The following is a 17,209-nucleotide window of genomic DNA, read 5'->3' on the forward strand; positions in this document are numbered from 1 at the left end:
GTCGTCTGTGCCCACACAGGTGCTGCCCACGCTGGGCTTCCTGGGCATTCCAGTGTGAGCTGGCTGATCAGCCAGGAGTGTGCCAGTCAACCTTGAGCCAAGCTGTGCCAGCTGCGTGGAACACAATCATCCAGATGTCATCCAGGTACATCACATTCAAACATTAAAGTGCAAAGGCACCACCAGATGATAAATCTGCTTTTATTAATAGGAAACATTTTAATTCCATCAGTGTTCAAATCATATGTGATGCACAAATGCATTGTGTTGGGTTGGGAACAGGCTAGAGGCTGACACGGTGCACGATGGCTGGCTGCTTAGTGAGGAAATAATTTTTGTGTAATTGTCCCAAATGAAAACCAGCGTGGGCACATTCGGGCATGTGAGCATTCAAATATGTTTTTTTATATTTATTATTCATTTGTATTTGTTTTATGTTTTGCTGGTGAAACTAGGGCTGCAGAACAAACCCCAACACCGACCAAGAGAGGCGCTACAGTGAACTCCATCCCTGCGCTCAGACAGTAGCGGAGGAGTTAGTCGGGACATGTCGGGATGTCAGATGTGTCACCCACTATCACGGCCACTTTTCTGTTGAATGGGGCCAATTCCTCCGCTCTGTCCCCTCCGTTGAAATGATCTGTCTGACCTTTTTTTATTTTTAATTTCAGTGTTCTGAGCCTCAGCATTTATATAGCCTCACACACACACACACACACACATGCACACACACTTCCTTATACTTTGCGGTGAGCTGCATGGGAGAACAAAGACCAAGTCAGAGCTTTCATCTTTTCTACACTCTGCCTTAACAAATGCTTTAATTTTTACACACAACAACACAGAGACAATGTCGGATGTCATCAAACACACTACACACTTATGATACCGTCAACATGACACAACCAAGCTATTTAAATAAATTTGCATATTCAGATGGAGGTGTGGACAGGGAGGAGGTTGGTACTTCTGGATGCGCGCTCAATTCCATATTGATTGGGATGTACAAAAAGAACATGCTTGGATCCATGTATACGCACGCTTTGATACATCTGAATATTTCTGTGATTATGCCAGTTTCTGGGTTTTAACGTACACCGTGTTTCAGTAGGAAAACCACACAAATCTTTGCACGAGGCCCCTGCTGTCGAAAAAAAGTATATGATACAGAAATGTTACATTTACAAAATATCTCTTTCTAAAAATAAAAGTTAGCTCCACCAAAGAGCTCTGTTTGTTTGTTTGTGAGCAACATAACTCAAAAAGTAACCAGCAGAATTCAGTGAAACACTCCAAGCAGATCAGTTATGTTCCAGGAAATAATTGATCCCATTTTGGAGGTGATCCAGATGAATGTTTGGCTCATATCAACATTTAAGTCAAAACATTGTGTGGGGGTGTCGATGAAATTTGTTGAGCAGATGGATAATGTCAGATTTAGAATTTGATCAGGAACATATTTTGGTCCTTGGATCCAGTTTTAAGCAGTATGCAGGCTTGGTGGAGGTACACACTCCCTGGATGCACTTCAGTTCTCAGTGTTTGTATTAGTTGTATTTGAAATACACCACAAAGCAGTTTGCTGTCACATATGATTTAATTCTAAGACAGTGAGGCTGCAGCCTCCGTTGCTTTGGTTCACGTTATTTTTATGTCTTTGTTGTTTTGTTCTTCAGTTTCATGTTTGTGTTTTTATTATTATTTGCAGTATTTTGTGGTTTCATTAACTAACTCTCCTGTCTGGTTCGGTCTTTGTGGTTCTGGGCTGTGGTCGGCCCGCGGGCCCCGAGTTGGCTGGCCGCGGCTCTGACTGGCTCGTGCTAAAGCTGAGGTCACCACTCGGTTCCTCATTGGCCAATCGCTGCTTCCCGCATGCCCAGAGCCGGAAGTGTGCCGCCTGCTTTGTTTTGTTTTTGTGTCTAAATGGGGAGAGCTGAAGCGGGTTCGGACGATGAGCCGCCGGATGTTTGGAAAATGCGCACTTTCGTCAACGGCGTCAGAGCGACGCAGAGTTCAATCAGCGAGCGCAAAGTTTCGGGTTTGAACGGCCGCGTCACCCGATCAAAGTCGCTTTTTGCGCCGGATGGAGGAGCGAAAGACGGCGAGGAGGGCAACAACAACAACAACTGTAACGGAGGAGCGCGGAGGAGGAGCAGCGCCTCCTTCCAGCTGCGCGCGGACAGGTGGATGCAGGACGGCGCGAGGCAGCCGGAAGAGGAGGACGGCGCGCCGGCGGGTGATTTTAGCGCCGAGCGCGTCGAGTGCGCGGTTTACTGCGTCCACACCGACTTCCAGCGCTATGACACGCCTGACCTCCAAGAGGAGGACGCGGGTTCGAGTCCCGAGCCGGAGCTTCACACGCTGGAGGATCTGGCGGCTGTCGGAAGCGACTTCCGCCGCAGAGACGCAGACGAAGCCGACGGCGCTGCCGCGCGCTGCTGCCGCGTGTGTCTGGAGGAGAAAAGCTGCGCCGCGCTGCCCTGCTGCCGGAAGGTGGTGTGTGACGTCTGCCTGACGCTCTACGTCACCTCCCAAGTGAGTGAGCGCGTGCTGCCAGGGGCGGAGACAGCGGGGGAGGGGAGGAGTGAACCTAAAATGTCCCAGAATGCATTTTTAAATTTCTGCATGTGAAACATTTAAAACGTTAATGTGACTCGCCGTTATAATAGAGATGATGATGATGTTGAAATATTAATTTCCGTTGAAGCGGAAATCTAAGTCGACACTCGCTGCTTCTTAATATCATTTTATAGATTTTATTTTATTTTGTGTGTGATTTTCGGCAGCACTCGGCTTCCTCCAGATGACACGCCCACATTCTTTTCTCTGCTTCTAAAATTTTATCCATCAGAAAAAAAAAGTTGCATCTCAGATGAATTAAAAGTTAGCCTTTGACTTTGATGTTTGATAATGATGTCATCAGGGGCTGCAGCTAACGACTGTTTCAATTCCTGAATATTAATCTAATGGATTGAGGTTACCCCACAACCTCATCCCAGATCAGCAGTTGAAGATGACTAAGTAATTGTGTTTATAAAATGTCAGAAAATGTTAAACACAGCGAGATTTCTCCAAGTGATCTTATAAAACGTAACAATAATCAATAATCAAATCCATATCATCTCATTTTTATCCAAATAAAACTCTGTGGAGTAAAACTGTTGAAAACTGGTTGATGATAATTTCATGAATATAGATCTTTAAAGAAATCGCTAATCAATCACAAGAGACAAAAAACTAAACACAAAGATTAGTAGAAATTAAACCGGCGTCAGCGTGAGTATAAAAACTATAAATGAACTGAAATAGAAATTCTTAGTGTCCCTGGTTGCTTGAAGTCATCACGGGGGATCCGGTACCGATCCGCGTTGGAATTTGTCATCAGTTTTACACCAGATGTCCTTCCTGACGTAATATCAGTTCCACTTGGAGAAATCTGCTCCCAACTCCCAATATTCCTGATCAGACCCCGGATCAGCTCTGAGGTCTGATGGGAACCGTTGGACTCACAGCAGCCCTACTCCGGACAAACAGGACTTTGTCCTTGGTGTCCAACAGCAAAAACTGGGATTATTTCGGATTAGACAAACAGGAGTCTGTGTGGATTAAACGCCGCTGATCGTCTCGATAATCTGTGAATTCATTATCGCTCGTCTGTTTGTTTTATTTGCGGTTTTGTTGCTTTGATGTCAAAGTGATGCAGAATCTGATAAACTCACAGTATCAGATCGAAGTTGTGTAAACTGTGTGGGCGGAGCCTGGTTCTTGTCACACTGTGCCGCTGCTGTGGTCCTGCTGCCTTGCTCCTGGGCAGAGGTGGTGAGTCATGTGTTGATGTTGTTTGTTTTGATGTCAGTGTGCATGCGTGCATGCACTCCGGAGTGTCCTGAACCTGTCCGACCGGTCTTTTGTTTGTAGGACATGTTAATGTTGTGGCAACGCGTCACGTCTGCACAGTCTTCCTGTGCGTGCACGTGAGCTTGCATGTGCTGTGATGACTGATTCACCTGTCAGTTATTTTTGTCTTTAAAATGTCACAAACCAGGAAAAAAAAAATGTCCATTACAGTTTCTCAGAATTAAAAAAAATTGTCTTTAAATTGCTTTTTTCCTTCAACTATAGACATGGCTTCGGACAGTGGACTTATCTCTGTGCTTGTTCTGTTGGACCTCAGTGCTGCTTTTGATACTGTTGACCATAAAATTTTATTACAGAGATTAGAGCATGCCATAGGTATTAAGGCACTGCGCTGCGGTGGTTTGAATCATATTGTCTAATAGATTACAGTTTGTTCATGTAAATGGGGAATCTTCTTCACAGACTAAAGTTAATTATGGAGTTCCACAAGGTTCTGTGCTAGGACCAATTTTATTCACTTTATACATGCTTCCCTTGGGCAGTATTATTAGACGGTATTGCTTAAATTTTCATTGTTACGCAGATGATACCCAGCTTTATCTATCCATGAAGCCAGAGGATACACACCAATTAGCTAAACTGCAGGATTGTCTTACAGACATAAAGACATGGATGACCTCTAATTTCCTGCTTTTAAACTCAGATAAAACTGAAGTTATTGTACTTGGCCCCACAAATCTTGGAAGCATGGTGTCTAACCAGATCGTTACTCTGGATGGCATTTCCCTGATCTCTGGTAATACTGTGAGAAATCTTGGAGTTATTTTTGATCAGGATATGTCATTCAAAGCGCATATTAAACAAATATGTAGGACTGCCTTTTTTCATTTACGCAATATCTCTAAAATCAGAAAGGTCTTGTCTCAGAGTGATGCTGAAAAACTAATTCATGCATTTATTTCCTCTAGGCTGGACTATTGTAATTCATTATTATCAGGTTGTCCTAAAAGTTCCCTAAAAAGCCTTCAGTTGGTTCAGAATGCTGCAGCTAGAGTACTGACGGGGACTAGCAGGAGAGAGCATATCTCACCCGTGTTGGCCTCTCTTCATTGGCTTCCTGTTATTCTAGAATAGAATTTAAAATTCTTCTTCTTACTTATAAGGTTTTGAATAATCAGGTCCCATCTTATCTTAGGGACCTCGTAGTACCATATCACCCCAATAGAGCGCTTCGCTCTCAGACTGCAGGCTTACTTGTAGTTCCTAGGGTTTGTAAGAGTAGAATGGGAGGCAGAGCCTTCAGCTTTCAGGCTCCTCTCCTGTGGAACCAGCTCCCAATTCAGATCAGGGAGACAGATACCCTCTCTACTTTTAAGATTAGGCTTAAAACTTTCCTTTTCGCTAAGGCTTATAGTTAGGGCTGGATCGGGTGACCCTGGACCATCCCTTGGTTATGTTGCTTTAGACGTAGACTGTGGGGGGGTTCCCATGATGCACTGTTTCTTTCTTTTTTTTGCTCCGTATGCATCACTCTGCATTTAATCATTAGTGATCGATCTCTGCCCCCCTTCTCGGCATGTCTTTTTCCTGGTTCTTTCCCTCAGCCCCAACCAGTCTCAGCAGAAGACTGCCCCTCCCTGAGCCTGGTTCTGCTGGAGGTTTCTTCCTGTTAAAAGGGAGTTTTTTCCTTCCCACTGTGGCCAGTGCTTGCTCATAGGGGGGTCGTTTTGACCGTTGGGGTTTTTCATGGTTATTGTATGGCCTTGCCTTGCAATATGGAGCGCCTTGGGGCAACTGTTTGTTGTGATTTGGCGCTATATAAGAAAAAAGTTGATTGATTGATTGATTGAGTTTAATTTAGTTGACTTTACTTTAGTTTATTTCAAACCAGACTGTTATGGGTGTGGATCACTTTAAAACCAGATTATCTCCAAACTAAAAACATGAAAATCTGTTTAACACAATGTAAAAAAAAATAATAATAATTTTTGATGAGATGCTCAAATTTTTTCCTTTGAACAGCCATAAATTAATTTTACCCAAAAGTAAATTTGCACAATTACAAGTAAATTAATTATGTATTAAAAAATAGACTGTTGCAAGTCTTGACGTTAAAAATGTGCGCAACAACCAGTTATTTTTGTTTGTTTTTGAGAACCTTGTCATGCACGCTCTTGTCGTGCACGCTCTTGCCTGATGGTGCTGTGTTCTGCTTCGTTAAACTCATATGTTTGTTGTTTCTCAGGTGCGACTGGCCAAACCGTACATCAGGTGTCCAATCCCAGAATGCAGCGGGTTCCTGGAGGAGGGCGTGGTCATTTCCCATCTTGCCGAGGAGGACATGAAAAAATATCACTACTTTCTGGAGCTGAGTCAGCTGGATGCCAGAACCAAGCCATGCCCCCAGTGCAGACACTTCACCTCGCTGAGGAAGCACAACCCAAATCGCTCGGAACAGAAGTACAAGGTAAGATCACGTCCCAGGATCTGGTACAGACCTGAACCCTGCAGCAGCCAGGACTCTGACCTGGTGACAGCACAGTTCTAAGAAGACGTTATTACCGCCAATGTGAAACTGTAACTGCAAACTTCATTGCTGCAGCACCACCTGCAGACAAATAACTGGGCATCAGACCAGTTTTGTCCCATTGGAGGTTTTCTGGGTCTCTCTGCCTGGTTAGACCCAGAACCCACTGGACCAGTGGTCTCAAACTGGTTCCATAAAGGTCCAAGAAGTGCAGGTTTTATATCAACCGTAGAATCCACGGAGTGCTTAAATTAAGGGTTGAAAACCTGCGCGCTCTGGACCGGTTCATGTACCCGGCGCACCTGGAGGCACTTTGTTGCTCTTTGCAGAAGAACTGGATGCTTTTGGTTTGGAGAGGGACAGCCGGTCCTGGATCCGCTGAACATGTTCTTCTCTTGTCCCTGCTGCAGATCCAGTGTAGTAACTGCCAGTTTGTATGGTGCTTCAAATGCCACGCCCCCTGGCACATCGGGGTCAAATGCAGCGACTACAGGAAAGGAGACAAGCTGCTCCGGTCCTGGGCCAGCGTCATCGAGCACGGACAGCGAAACGCCCAGAAGTGCCCGCGGTGTAAGGTGAGCGACCCGGAACACCGCTCTGCTGTTTGTTATTGATCAGATTTAATAATGTGAGGAAATGAAGGTTCAGTGATTAAATCAGTGAAGGTTAAGAAGGACGACGGATGGAAAGATCAGAATGAATGGACGGAACGTGGAACTGATGGATTGGCGTGTTTGACCGGTGGAGACTCATTTAACATTAGAATAACATTCTGAGAACAGCAAGGTGCAATAATTCACTGATTTTATGTTTGGATTTACATTGTTGCACGTTTTTAACCTTAATTCTAAGATTAGAGCAAATTCAGCGAATACAAATTTGTTTGGTAACATTTTAGTCTGTTAATTTGTAGTTTAAGTGGTCAGATTCTTTATTTTCTCCATGTCGTTAACACAGGAGTCAGACAGCATGACTTTATGCTCTGCTTCCTCCTGGAATCTTTGGGACGCTCCTCCAGCAGACGAGAGGAAAAACAAATATAGTCACGTTCTTATTGAAACTGCTGATGGAGACCACAGTCGTAGTGTATCTCAGAAGGTGGAGTTTAACGCCAGTTTTTCATACTAAACAACAAAGTCATGACAGCGAGATGAAGCCTTTTTTAAGTGTCAAAGCTTTGACAATTTGAGCCTCCCAGCCAGTTGCTTCACCAAAAGCTTCATTACTGCAAGCCTCATTTAATGGATAACTGGAGAATACTGACATCTACTGGTCATATGGTGTGTAAACACACATTGCTTAAGCTGGAGGCCACACAGCACAACATCTGTGAATGTGCAACAGCAGACACTATTGAGTCATTACTAATCAGTATCAAATAGGTAGATAGACAAATACATTTTTTTAAAATCAAGTGAAATTTTTAATATTTTAATTCAAATTTAATTGAATGAAGTCGAATTATTCAAGGTCAAGGTTAGTCATCTCTGAACTTGTCCAAGTTCTGTGTCCCAAGAATGTTCCCTGTTGAATTTAAAGACTCTGGCAGTAACAGGATTGGACTTAGGCTGAGCACGGACAGATGGACAGATGGACTTAAGTCTTTGCAATGCCTGATGGCCATATTTGATAGCCTAAGGTAAAAATTCAGATGCTCATCAGCATCAGAGTATAAAGGTTTCTTTATCGCTTTGTAAAGATCAACTAAGAAACAAATGCTGTTGTTACTGATGATTGTGTTTGTGATGAGGATTATGATGATGATTATGATGATGTTGATGGTGGTGATAATGATGGTGATGATGATGATTATGATGATGTTGATGGTGAGGACGATGATGATGATAATTATGATGATGTTGATCGTGAGGATGATCATAATATTTATGATTGGGGGAATGATGATACTGATGATTATGATGATGTTGATGATGAGGATAATCATAATATTTATGATTGGGGAATGATGATACTGATGATTATGATGATGTTGATGATGAGGATGATCATAATATTTATGATTGGGTGAATGATGATACTGATGATTATGATGATGTTGATGGTGAGTACAATGATGATTATTATGATGATGATGTTGATGGTGAGGATGATCATAATATTTATGATTGGGGGAATGATGATACTGATTATGATAATGTTGATGATGATTATGATGGTGAGGATGATTATGATAATTCTGATGGTGAGTACGATGGTGATGATTATTATGATGATGATGATGATGTTGATCGTGAGGATGATCATAATATTTATGATTGGGGGAATGATGATACTGATGATTATGTTGATGTTGAGTACGATGATTATTATGATGATGATGTTGGTGAGGATGATCATAATATTTATGATTGGGGGAATGATGATACTGATGATTATGATAATGTTGATGATGATTATGATGGTGAGGATGATTATGATAATTCTGATGGTGAGTACGATGATGATGTTGATCGTGAGGATGATCATAATATTTATGATTGGGGGAATGATGATACTGATGATTATGATGATGTTGATGATGATGATGTTGATCGTGAGGATGATCATAATATTTATGATTGGGGAATGATGATACTGATGATGATGTTGTTGATGATGATGATGTTGATCGTGAGGATGATCATAATATTTATGATTGGGGGAATCATGATACTGATGATTATGATGATGTTGATGATGATGATGATAATTATGATGATGATGATGTTGATCGTGAGGATGATCATAATATTTATGATTGGGGGAATCATGATACTGATGATTATGATGATGTTGATGATGATGATGATGATGTTGATTGTGAGGATGATCATAATATTTATGATTGGGGGAATCATGATACTGATGATTATGATGATGTTGATGATGATGATGATAATTATGATGATGATGATGTTGATCGTGAGGATGATCATAATATTTATGATTGGGGGAATGATGATACTGATGATTATGTTGATGTTGAGTACGATGATTATTATGATGATGATGTTGGTGAGGATGATCATAATATTTATGATTGGGGGAATGATGATACTGATGATTATGATAATGTTGATGATGATTATGATGGTGAGGATGATTATGATAATTCTGATGGTGAGTACGATGATGATGTTGATCGTGAGGATGATCATAATATTTATGATTGGGGGAATGATGATACTGATGATTATGATGATGTTGATGATGATGTTGATCGTGAGGATGATCATAATATTTATGATTGGGGAATGATGATACTGATGATGATGTTGATGATGATGATGATGTTGATCGTGAGGATGATCATAATATTTATGATTGGGGGAATCATGATACTGATGATTATGATGATGTTGATGATGATGATGATAATTATGATGATGATGATGTTGATCGTGAGGATGATCATAATATTTATGATTGGGGGAATCATGATACTGATGATTATGATGATGTTGATGATGATGATGATGATGTTGATCGTGAGGATGATCATAATATTTATGATTGGGGGAATCATGATACTGATGATTATGATGATGTTGATGATGATGATGATAATTATGATGATGATGATGTTGATCGTGAGGATGATCATAATATTTATGATTGGGGGAATGATGATACTGATGATTATGATGATGATGGTGAGGATGATTATGATAATTGTGGTGGTGGGTACGATGATGATGATAATTATGATGATGATGGTGAGGATGATTATGATAATTGTGATGGTGGGTACGATGATGATGATAATTATGATGATGATGGTGATGATGATGTGGTCCACAGAGTGAGTTCTTGCTCTCGTTTCTGTCGGCTCCATAAGCTGACATGGTCTTCTCTCTGCCTCGTCATTGCTGTGTTCATCTCCACCGTATCTAATTTATTCTCAGACGATGGCTCAGGGAAGCTATAAATTAGATCAATTATCTAAGAACTGTTTACTTGCAGTAGCAAATATTTCCCGTCTGTGTTCATCATATCATTTTCTGGAAGGAGCAGGAGGAGACTAACAAGCTGTTCCACACCATTAATGATCAATTAATGGATGTCTGTGACATTTTAACAATCAAGCACAACTGAAATTCTTCTTCTTCTTCAAAAAGTGAGTTCCTGAGTCATTTCACCATCAGAACGAGGATGATGTTTTTAAACTTTAATAAAGTCAGAGGATTTGTTTCTTAAGCTCGTTCTGAGGAAAAGGTTTATGATGGATTACAGTAAAAGACCTTCAACTCAAACGCAGTTCAGCAGTCAGAGTCCTTCAACCACCATCTGATAATAAAACCACAAACTGAACTGAAAACTCCAACATCAGGTCTTCTTGTTTCCCGTCCTGTCCGGGCACGTTTCCTACTGGTTCAAAAGACCCACTTCCACGGTTTTGAGGCACCCGTCTACCTGCAGGTTGACACAAGGGACGTTTCTCAGAAACCAAATTGGAAAGATTTCCTGCAAACATGCTGCCGGTGGGTTTTTTATTTTTTCTATTTTCTTAAATAAATTGACCTCGTGAGCCTGAACGCTGGCCGAGACTAATTCTGTAAAAATCGCATGGAAAATCCGTCACTGTAACGTAACCTCGACTCTTGGTTTGGTCGCCTTCGGGAATAAGGTTTTTTGACTTTTCTCTCACAGATTTGGCTTTTCTCGGTCTTGAACCTATTGCTGGTTCCACACCACGTGTTCGCGTTTGAACTCTGGGTCATAATTCTGAGAACTGGTTTCAGTCCAAAGTCTGAGTCCAGGATGAGCCTGAGTCCAGTTTGTTGCGTTTGTCTTTGTCTTTGTAGATCCATATTCAGCGGACGGAGGGATGCGACCACATGACCTGCGCTCAGTGTAATACGAATTTCTGTTACCGCTGTGGCGAGCGCTACCGACACCTGAGGTTGGACTCTTCTAAAGTTCTTTTTCTTCTTCGTGGGTGTTTTTGTGTTTTCCTGACGGACTCTTTGACCTGCTCTCAGGTTTTTTGGAGACCACACTTCGAACCTCAGCGTGTTTGGCTGCAAGTATCGTTACCTACCTGATAAACCTCACCTGAGACGCTTCGTCAGAGGCTCCATCTGCGGTAACGCTCCGTCTGATTGGTGGCAGTTTGTTTCATCCATTTGTTGGATCTTTATTATTATTATTTTTATTATTATTATTATTTATTATTTTTTTTTATTTATTTTTTTTTTTTAATAGATTTTCAGGAATCTGGATGAGAAGGTTTCATCTGATTTCTGAGTTTGTGTTCCAGGTCAAAGCTAACAAATGCTGATACGATTAATCTGTTCATCAATCTCTTAATCAACAGAAATCATTTTAGTGATCAGTTTGTTTGTCATTAAACGGATTAAAAAAATAATCAAAATCAAGTTTTATATTGTTGCAAATTCTCAGAAGGAAATGAAGTCGAAACATTTTTATCAGTTATGTGGTTTAAATTAGTTTAAGCTGTTAAATGTGTTTTAAACAAAACTGTTTTAAAACCACATTTTAATGTATTATTTTGAGTTTTAAATTATGTAAACCAAAGCACAACTGCTTTAAACTGGATCTAAAGTTGATCAATTCTATCTTATATCTAAAGTACCTTTTTAAATATTTCAAACATATTTTAAAACTGTATTCTGTCACTTTCTAACCACCTGCCTGGTTTTAAATGGGCTCATTGAAAATTATTAATTTGAAAATTTTTAAATTGGTTTGAATAATTTGTAGATGCAGAATATATGGAATTAAAGTGCGGCTACATTTAAGAAAGTAGTTTTATCTGGTCTCAAGATCTTCTATTCATGGACAGATGGGTTTAAATGGTTTTTCAAACGTTCTAAATGTTGGATTTCAAAACTTTCTTTTGGCTTGACCAGTGTTTTTTTTTGTGTGTGAGAGCAGACCCAGTTTTGAGTTACATGTTGATTTGGCACAGTTTTTACACTGGATGTCCTTTCTATCAAATCTGCTGGTGTGCACCTAGAACGGGACACAGTGGGACTTGAACCCAAAACCTTCTGTTTGGTAGAAAAGAACTGCCTCATGCCGCAGAAGGCAACAAAACATTTTTGGATTTTAATAAGAGAAAAAAAAGTACTTTTTATAATTTAATTCATAATTTGTCTTTGGATGACGGGAAACAAAAAAATCTATTTAATGATAAAATCACACTTTAATTACTTGTAATAATGAAATAATGTTTATTTGTTAATTCCACATAAACAAATGGATGAAAACAAAAACATCCTTGATGGAAGTAAACGGATAGAAGTCAATGTTAATTTCTGCAGTCGATGTTTTTAATGAAGTATTTCTCTCGTTGTGCAGCCACGAAGTTGTTGATCGCTCCAGTGGTCGTCTTGCTGCTTGTGGTGTTCGGCGCCATTGCACTCGTCATCGGTAACGCAAACACACACATCTCATCACAAGGCGTGTGCTTATTTACATGAAGCAGAAGTAAGCATCTGTAAGCAGCGTCCAGATTGGACGGATTTTAGAACCGCTGGCGGCTGAAGGTTTTTCTTCTTCGTTGGTAGAATCAGTGTTGTGTTGCTGCAAAGTGATGCACAGAAAGAGATGAAAGTGTCATTCTAATGGGACGCCGTGTATGTGTGTGGCAGGTCTTATAACCACAGTAAAGCGCCGGTCACAACCCACTGTGCATTTTTTTTCACCGTACATTTTCTGTGGATGCCACGGCCACTACGTTTTTGTGAAAATGTACCGAGGCAGTAGCAAGAGGAGGGAGGGAGTACGTTCAACGCACGTCTCTAGGAGTGTAACGATAAAGAGAGTTGACAAAAGTGTGTGTGTGTGTGTGTGGGGTGGGGGGGTCTGCTTTTCTTTTGATGTGTGTGTTATGAGCAGGACCGGAGCGGCAGGTGTTTTTCGGCGTCGGCGATGCATGAGCATGTCCAGCCTGTTAGTGAAAAGTCACACAAGGTGTGAAACACTGATAGAGGAATATATTCACTACACAGTTGATTACCAGCTTTTTAAATTTCAACTTAATTCTAATTTATATATGTGTATCTCAATCTTCAAGATCTGATACCTACAATTTAATTCCATAGTATGTGGTGAGTAGCCTGCTGCCTCTGGACGGATTTGGTTAATTCAGTAGTAATTGAATGAAAATCTGCTGCTTTGAATTCGTACTGAGGCAGTACTCACAACGTGCGTCATCTGTACTGCTGGTGAATCCGCAGCGAAAGTTCTGCATGCACTAAAACCTCTACGGCGTGTCTGTGTGCTCCTAAATTCGTACTCAGGCAGTACTTACGACGTACGGATCTCCAAATTTAGCCCATGTTTTTGCAAGTAGACTGCACACACGTGCAAGTACGGCGGGTTGTGACCACGGCTTAATGGCTGTGTCCTCATGCTGGTGGCACAGCGCCATCAACAGGCTGTGCACACCTTTTTCTTCTTTTATCAACATGCAACATCAACAAACTCCCCAAGAGTGCAAAAGCCGATATCTTCAGTATCAGCACAGACTTTAAAACTGATTACAGTTCATGTTGCATCACCACGGAGACGTTTAGTCATCAGCTGTCCTCGTCTGTCTCCGTTCTGTCTGAATTCCATCTGCAGGTTTGGTCGTTTTTCCCGTCTACTACGTATGTAAGAGGAGGAAGAAGCAGCGCGCTCAGGGATCTGGACGGTGGATCTGAGAGGGAAGACCTGCACCTGGACATCATGTCGACCACAACTGACTGGCAGTGCGCCTTCTCCCTCTGAAACGGATGCATCAACATGAGTCATTGCAAAATCTGAGAATTTTCAGGAAATTTATTAAAAAAAAAAAAAAAAAAACGCATGAATCCGAAGAGTTCAGCTGAAGATTTGCGTCTTGTGGGACGACTGCTTGATTCAGATGGAAACAACTCCAGGAAGTTGGTGTTAACTTTCAGAGAAGCTCCAGACATTGCGGTGCTGCTCACAAAATGGGCCGAGCGCCTCAGTTTTCAGGTGGCTTTGTACGGTGGCTTAGAGGGGACATGACCGAGACGTGCCACAACGTTCCTGCAGCGCAACATGGAAACGTTTTTGTGTCACACATTTAACAGTTGGTATTTACAGGTTTGCTGTCTTTGCTTGCACGTGACTCGGCTACAAACAGCTTCAGGCGTAGCAAAGACGACGACGGAAAAGAGACGCGCACTTTGTTTGCGCCCGCACTTGTGAATTCAGGCTAATATTTGCCAAAGTGCACGTCAGGCTCAGAAACCCGCTCAGCGCGCAGCTCTCTCAGCCATTTTTAGTTTCTTTTGCCAATGGAAGTAGTCTGTTTCAAAGTGCCAGGCCCTCTGTGTGACATTTTTGTTTTGTTGTTGTTCCAGCTCAGTATTTTCTTAAATTTTTTTGTTTTGTTTTTTTGTACTGATCCCAGTTATACTGCCTCTGCTGCGAAAGTACTCTTGTGGTTGACGTGGGTTTTGCAGCTCACTGATGTGTAACATTAATTTTTGAGGATGCACACACAAAAAAAACACTAAAAAATAAATGCACACAAAAAAGCTCAAATACAAATGCAGGCTACGTGTGATGTTGCGTGTTGTGTTCAAAGCTGTAAGTTGTGCTTGTCAGGAGAAATTGCTGTCCTTATATCCAGCAAAACTTTCCACATTCTAAAACTCAAAAGCTGTAAAACTCTCAAAATTTAAAATTTTATATATTAATACTGGGAGGTCAAAGCTCTGCCTGCCAAAAATCAGACATTTCTGACATTTAGAGATGGCTCTTTTTTTTTTTTTTTAATACATTTTGAGTTTCAAGTAGGAAGTCTACAGAAGTCCTGAAGTGCTCACATCGCCCACTAGATGGTGACAAAAGCTGCTCAAATATGCATCAAAGTCTCAACTGTTTATTCATTTAAGAAGTTAACTTCTGGTGAAATAAGACGGGCTGACAGACAAAAATCAGCGTACAGTTGTGTCCTTTGACCTTATGGGTAACTTACTTGTTTTGCTGACAGCAAATATGAATCTTTATTAACACAATAGTGCCGCTGCTGTCACACATGTACTCACTCACACAAATAATAGAACTCAAAACATTCCCTTACCAAAAAGTAGTACATGCAAGTATGTTTCAAGTATACTTCCAGTTTACTGTTTATATACTTATCAGTACTATTTTTTGGTAAGGGTTTACAAGGCTGGGAACCCAGCAACAGTGCGCATCCTCTGAACTCTCAGCAGATGGTTACGTCCCCGTGTGGTGCAGCGTAATCACATGTTGAAGGTAAACTGACATCTGCACCTCAGATGGCATCGTAGTCAGTTTAGATTATTAGTGTTTGCTGAATTAAAACCACTTTTCACCATTTCTTGCTGGTAAATCTGACCCACAGTTCAAAAAAAGTGCCAACTATTGAATTGTTTTTCAACACCTTATTGTCCACAAAGATCCTCAGCGCTCCACCGAATATCTTCCAAGCAAATATAATCTGCACTCATTTGCTAAAAAGCACAAATCCGCCTCCAGTCTATTCTGGATTCCTTCTGGCCTATTTAGCCTCTTCTGCCATCTAGTGGCAGGTGGATGGACTTACAACTTGTCATTCATTAACAGTAATTCATCAGGTGAACGCATTTTAAAAGTTGGAGTGCTGTTCAGACTTATCGCCACGTCTGACGAAGTGAAGATAAGGTTTAATGACAGACAGGAAGTCCAAACTGACTTATTTATTCTGTTTGTAGAATCGTCCCTGATTGTGCTGTAGATGAAAGTATAAACGGACGTTTCTGCTGAGATCAGTGTGTGTTAAAGTGCTTTAGAAACAGGTCTCTGATCCACATCTGGATCCGGATCAATGTGTTCTCACTGCAGACACAACTGGACTTTCATCTTTATCTTCACGAAATGTGACTTGAATTATTTGCTGCACAGTTGTGGTTTTAAATCTTGACAATCAAACTCAGAAACAGGAAGAATAGTGACCTCATGATGATGATCATCACCACGGTTGGAGTGTTTTTGAAATTGTTGCACTTGTTTTTGTCTGAGCTCTAAAAGTGTCAAACACATGTGAGTGAGATTCTGCAGAGTGGGTTTGATGTGCAGAACCGGTTCTGTTATCTTGCTCCGCTCAGGGTTTTTTTTTTTTTTTTTTTCTACGCCAGCTGTCAGAATCTACATCATCAAAGTCAGCCAGAACAAAGAGTTTGATAAGTTATTTCACTTTCAGATTCATCTTGCCGTGATTTTTTTTTTCTTTCTCATCGCCGATTTGTTTTTTTTTTTGTTGTTTTTTTCTTACTTTTTGCAGTATTTGGGTGGAATTAACATCATTTTGTGTGTGAAAATGGATTTCAAAGGTTTTACTAATTTTAATTTGCACGAAGACAAAAAACTTGTTTGAAATTTTTCTGTATTTTTTTATTCTATATTACCTAAAGAGATTTAAGCAGAATGCTTTTGAAAATATTGAAAGCGTGAGAGTGAGGTTCGAGGTTTTCACGCCTCAGACGTCTGGACGTGTCTGTAAAGTTCAGTTTAAATTCTGCTGTGACTTTGTCCCAAAGACACAAGACCTGAGCCGAGTCTTCAGCTGGGAAGCTGTGACTGGAGAAGCAACAGACACGTTCTCCAGTCACAGCCACCGATGCTTCTGTTGGACCAGACTATCCAGAACCGATACCGGCTTCACCTGGACTGTAGAGTCTGACCTAGTCTCGACCTTGGGATGTCCTCAGGGATTCTGTGCTGCCTGTGGGTGGGATTAGAGCTGAGCTCTGTGTGGTTTTCTGCTTCAGATTCTGGTCTTTGCAGGATGTTTGAAGAGCAGCACTGGTTTCCAGTGTTGTTGCTAGGCGACGG

The 17,209-nt window shown here is 41.1% G+C and overlaps 1 protein-coding gene across 1 annotated transcript; it reads left to right on the top strand.

Moving 5' to 3' along the window:
• The first annotated feature begins 1,901 nt into the window (after positions 1–1,901).
• Positions 1,902–14,200, top strand: rnf217 (ring finger protein 217). The gene is made up of 7 exons (XM_034162563.1): positions 1,902–2,535; positions 6,104–6,325; positions 6,796–6,960; positions 11,191–11,288; positions 11,368–11,471; positions 12,710–12,781; positions 13,979–14,200. The coding sequence occupies exons 1-7, from the start codon at positions 1,924–1,926 to the stop codon at positions 14,056–14,058; spliced, it is 1,353 nt and encodes a 450-aa protein (XP_034018454.1). The 5' UTR covers positions 1,902–1,923; the 3' UTR covers positions 14,059–14,200.
• The last annotated feature ends 3,009 nt before the right edge of the window (positions 14,201–17,209 follow it).

The sequence above is a fragment of the Thalassophryne amazonica genome, chromosome 21 (genome assembly GCF_902500255.1).
Source record: "Thalassophryne amazonica chromosome 21, fThaAma1.1, whole genome shotgun sequence".
NCBI classification, from domain to species: Eukaryota; Metazoa; Chordata; class Actinopteri; order Batrachoidiformes; family Batrachoididae; genus Thalassophryne; species Thalassophryne amazonica.

Excerpts from the sequence above, each read along its gene's own strand:
- rnf217 (XM_034162563.1), top strand. The coding sequence starts at position 1,924 with ATGGGGAGAGCTGAAGCGGGTTCGGACGATGAGCCGCCGGATGTTTGG. Across the intron at positions 6,961-11,190 it reads AGAAGTGCCCGCGGTGTAAG|ATCCATATTCAGCGGACGGA; the intron begins GTGAGCGACCCG and ends TTGTCTTTGTAG. Across the intron at positions 11,289-11,367 it reads GAGCGCTACCGACACCTGAG|GTTTTTTGGAGACCACACTT; the intron begins GTTGGACTCTTC and ends ACCTGCTCTCAG.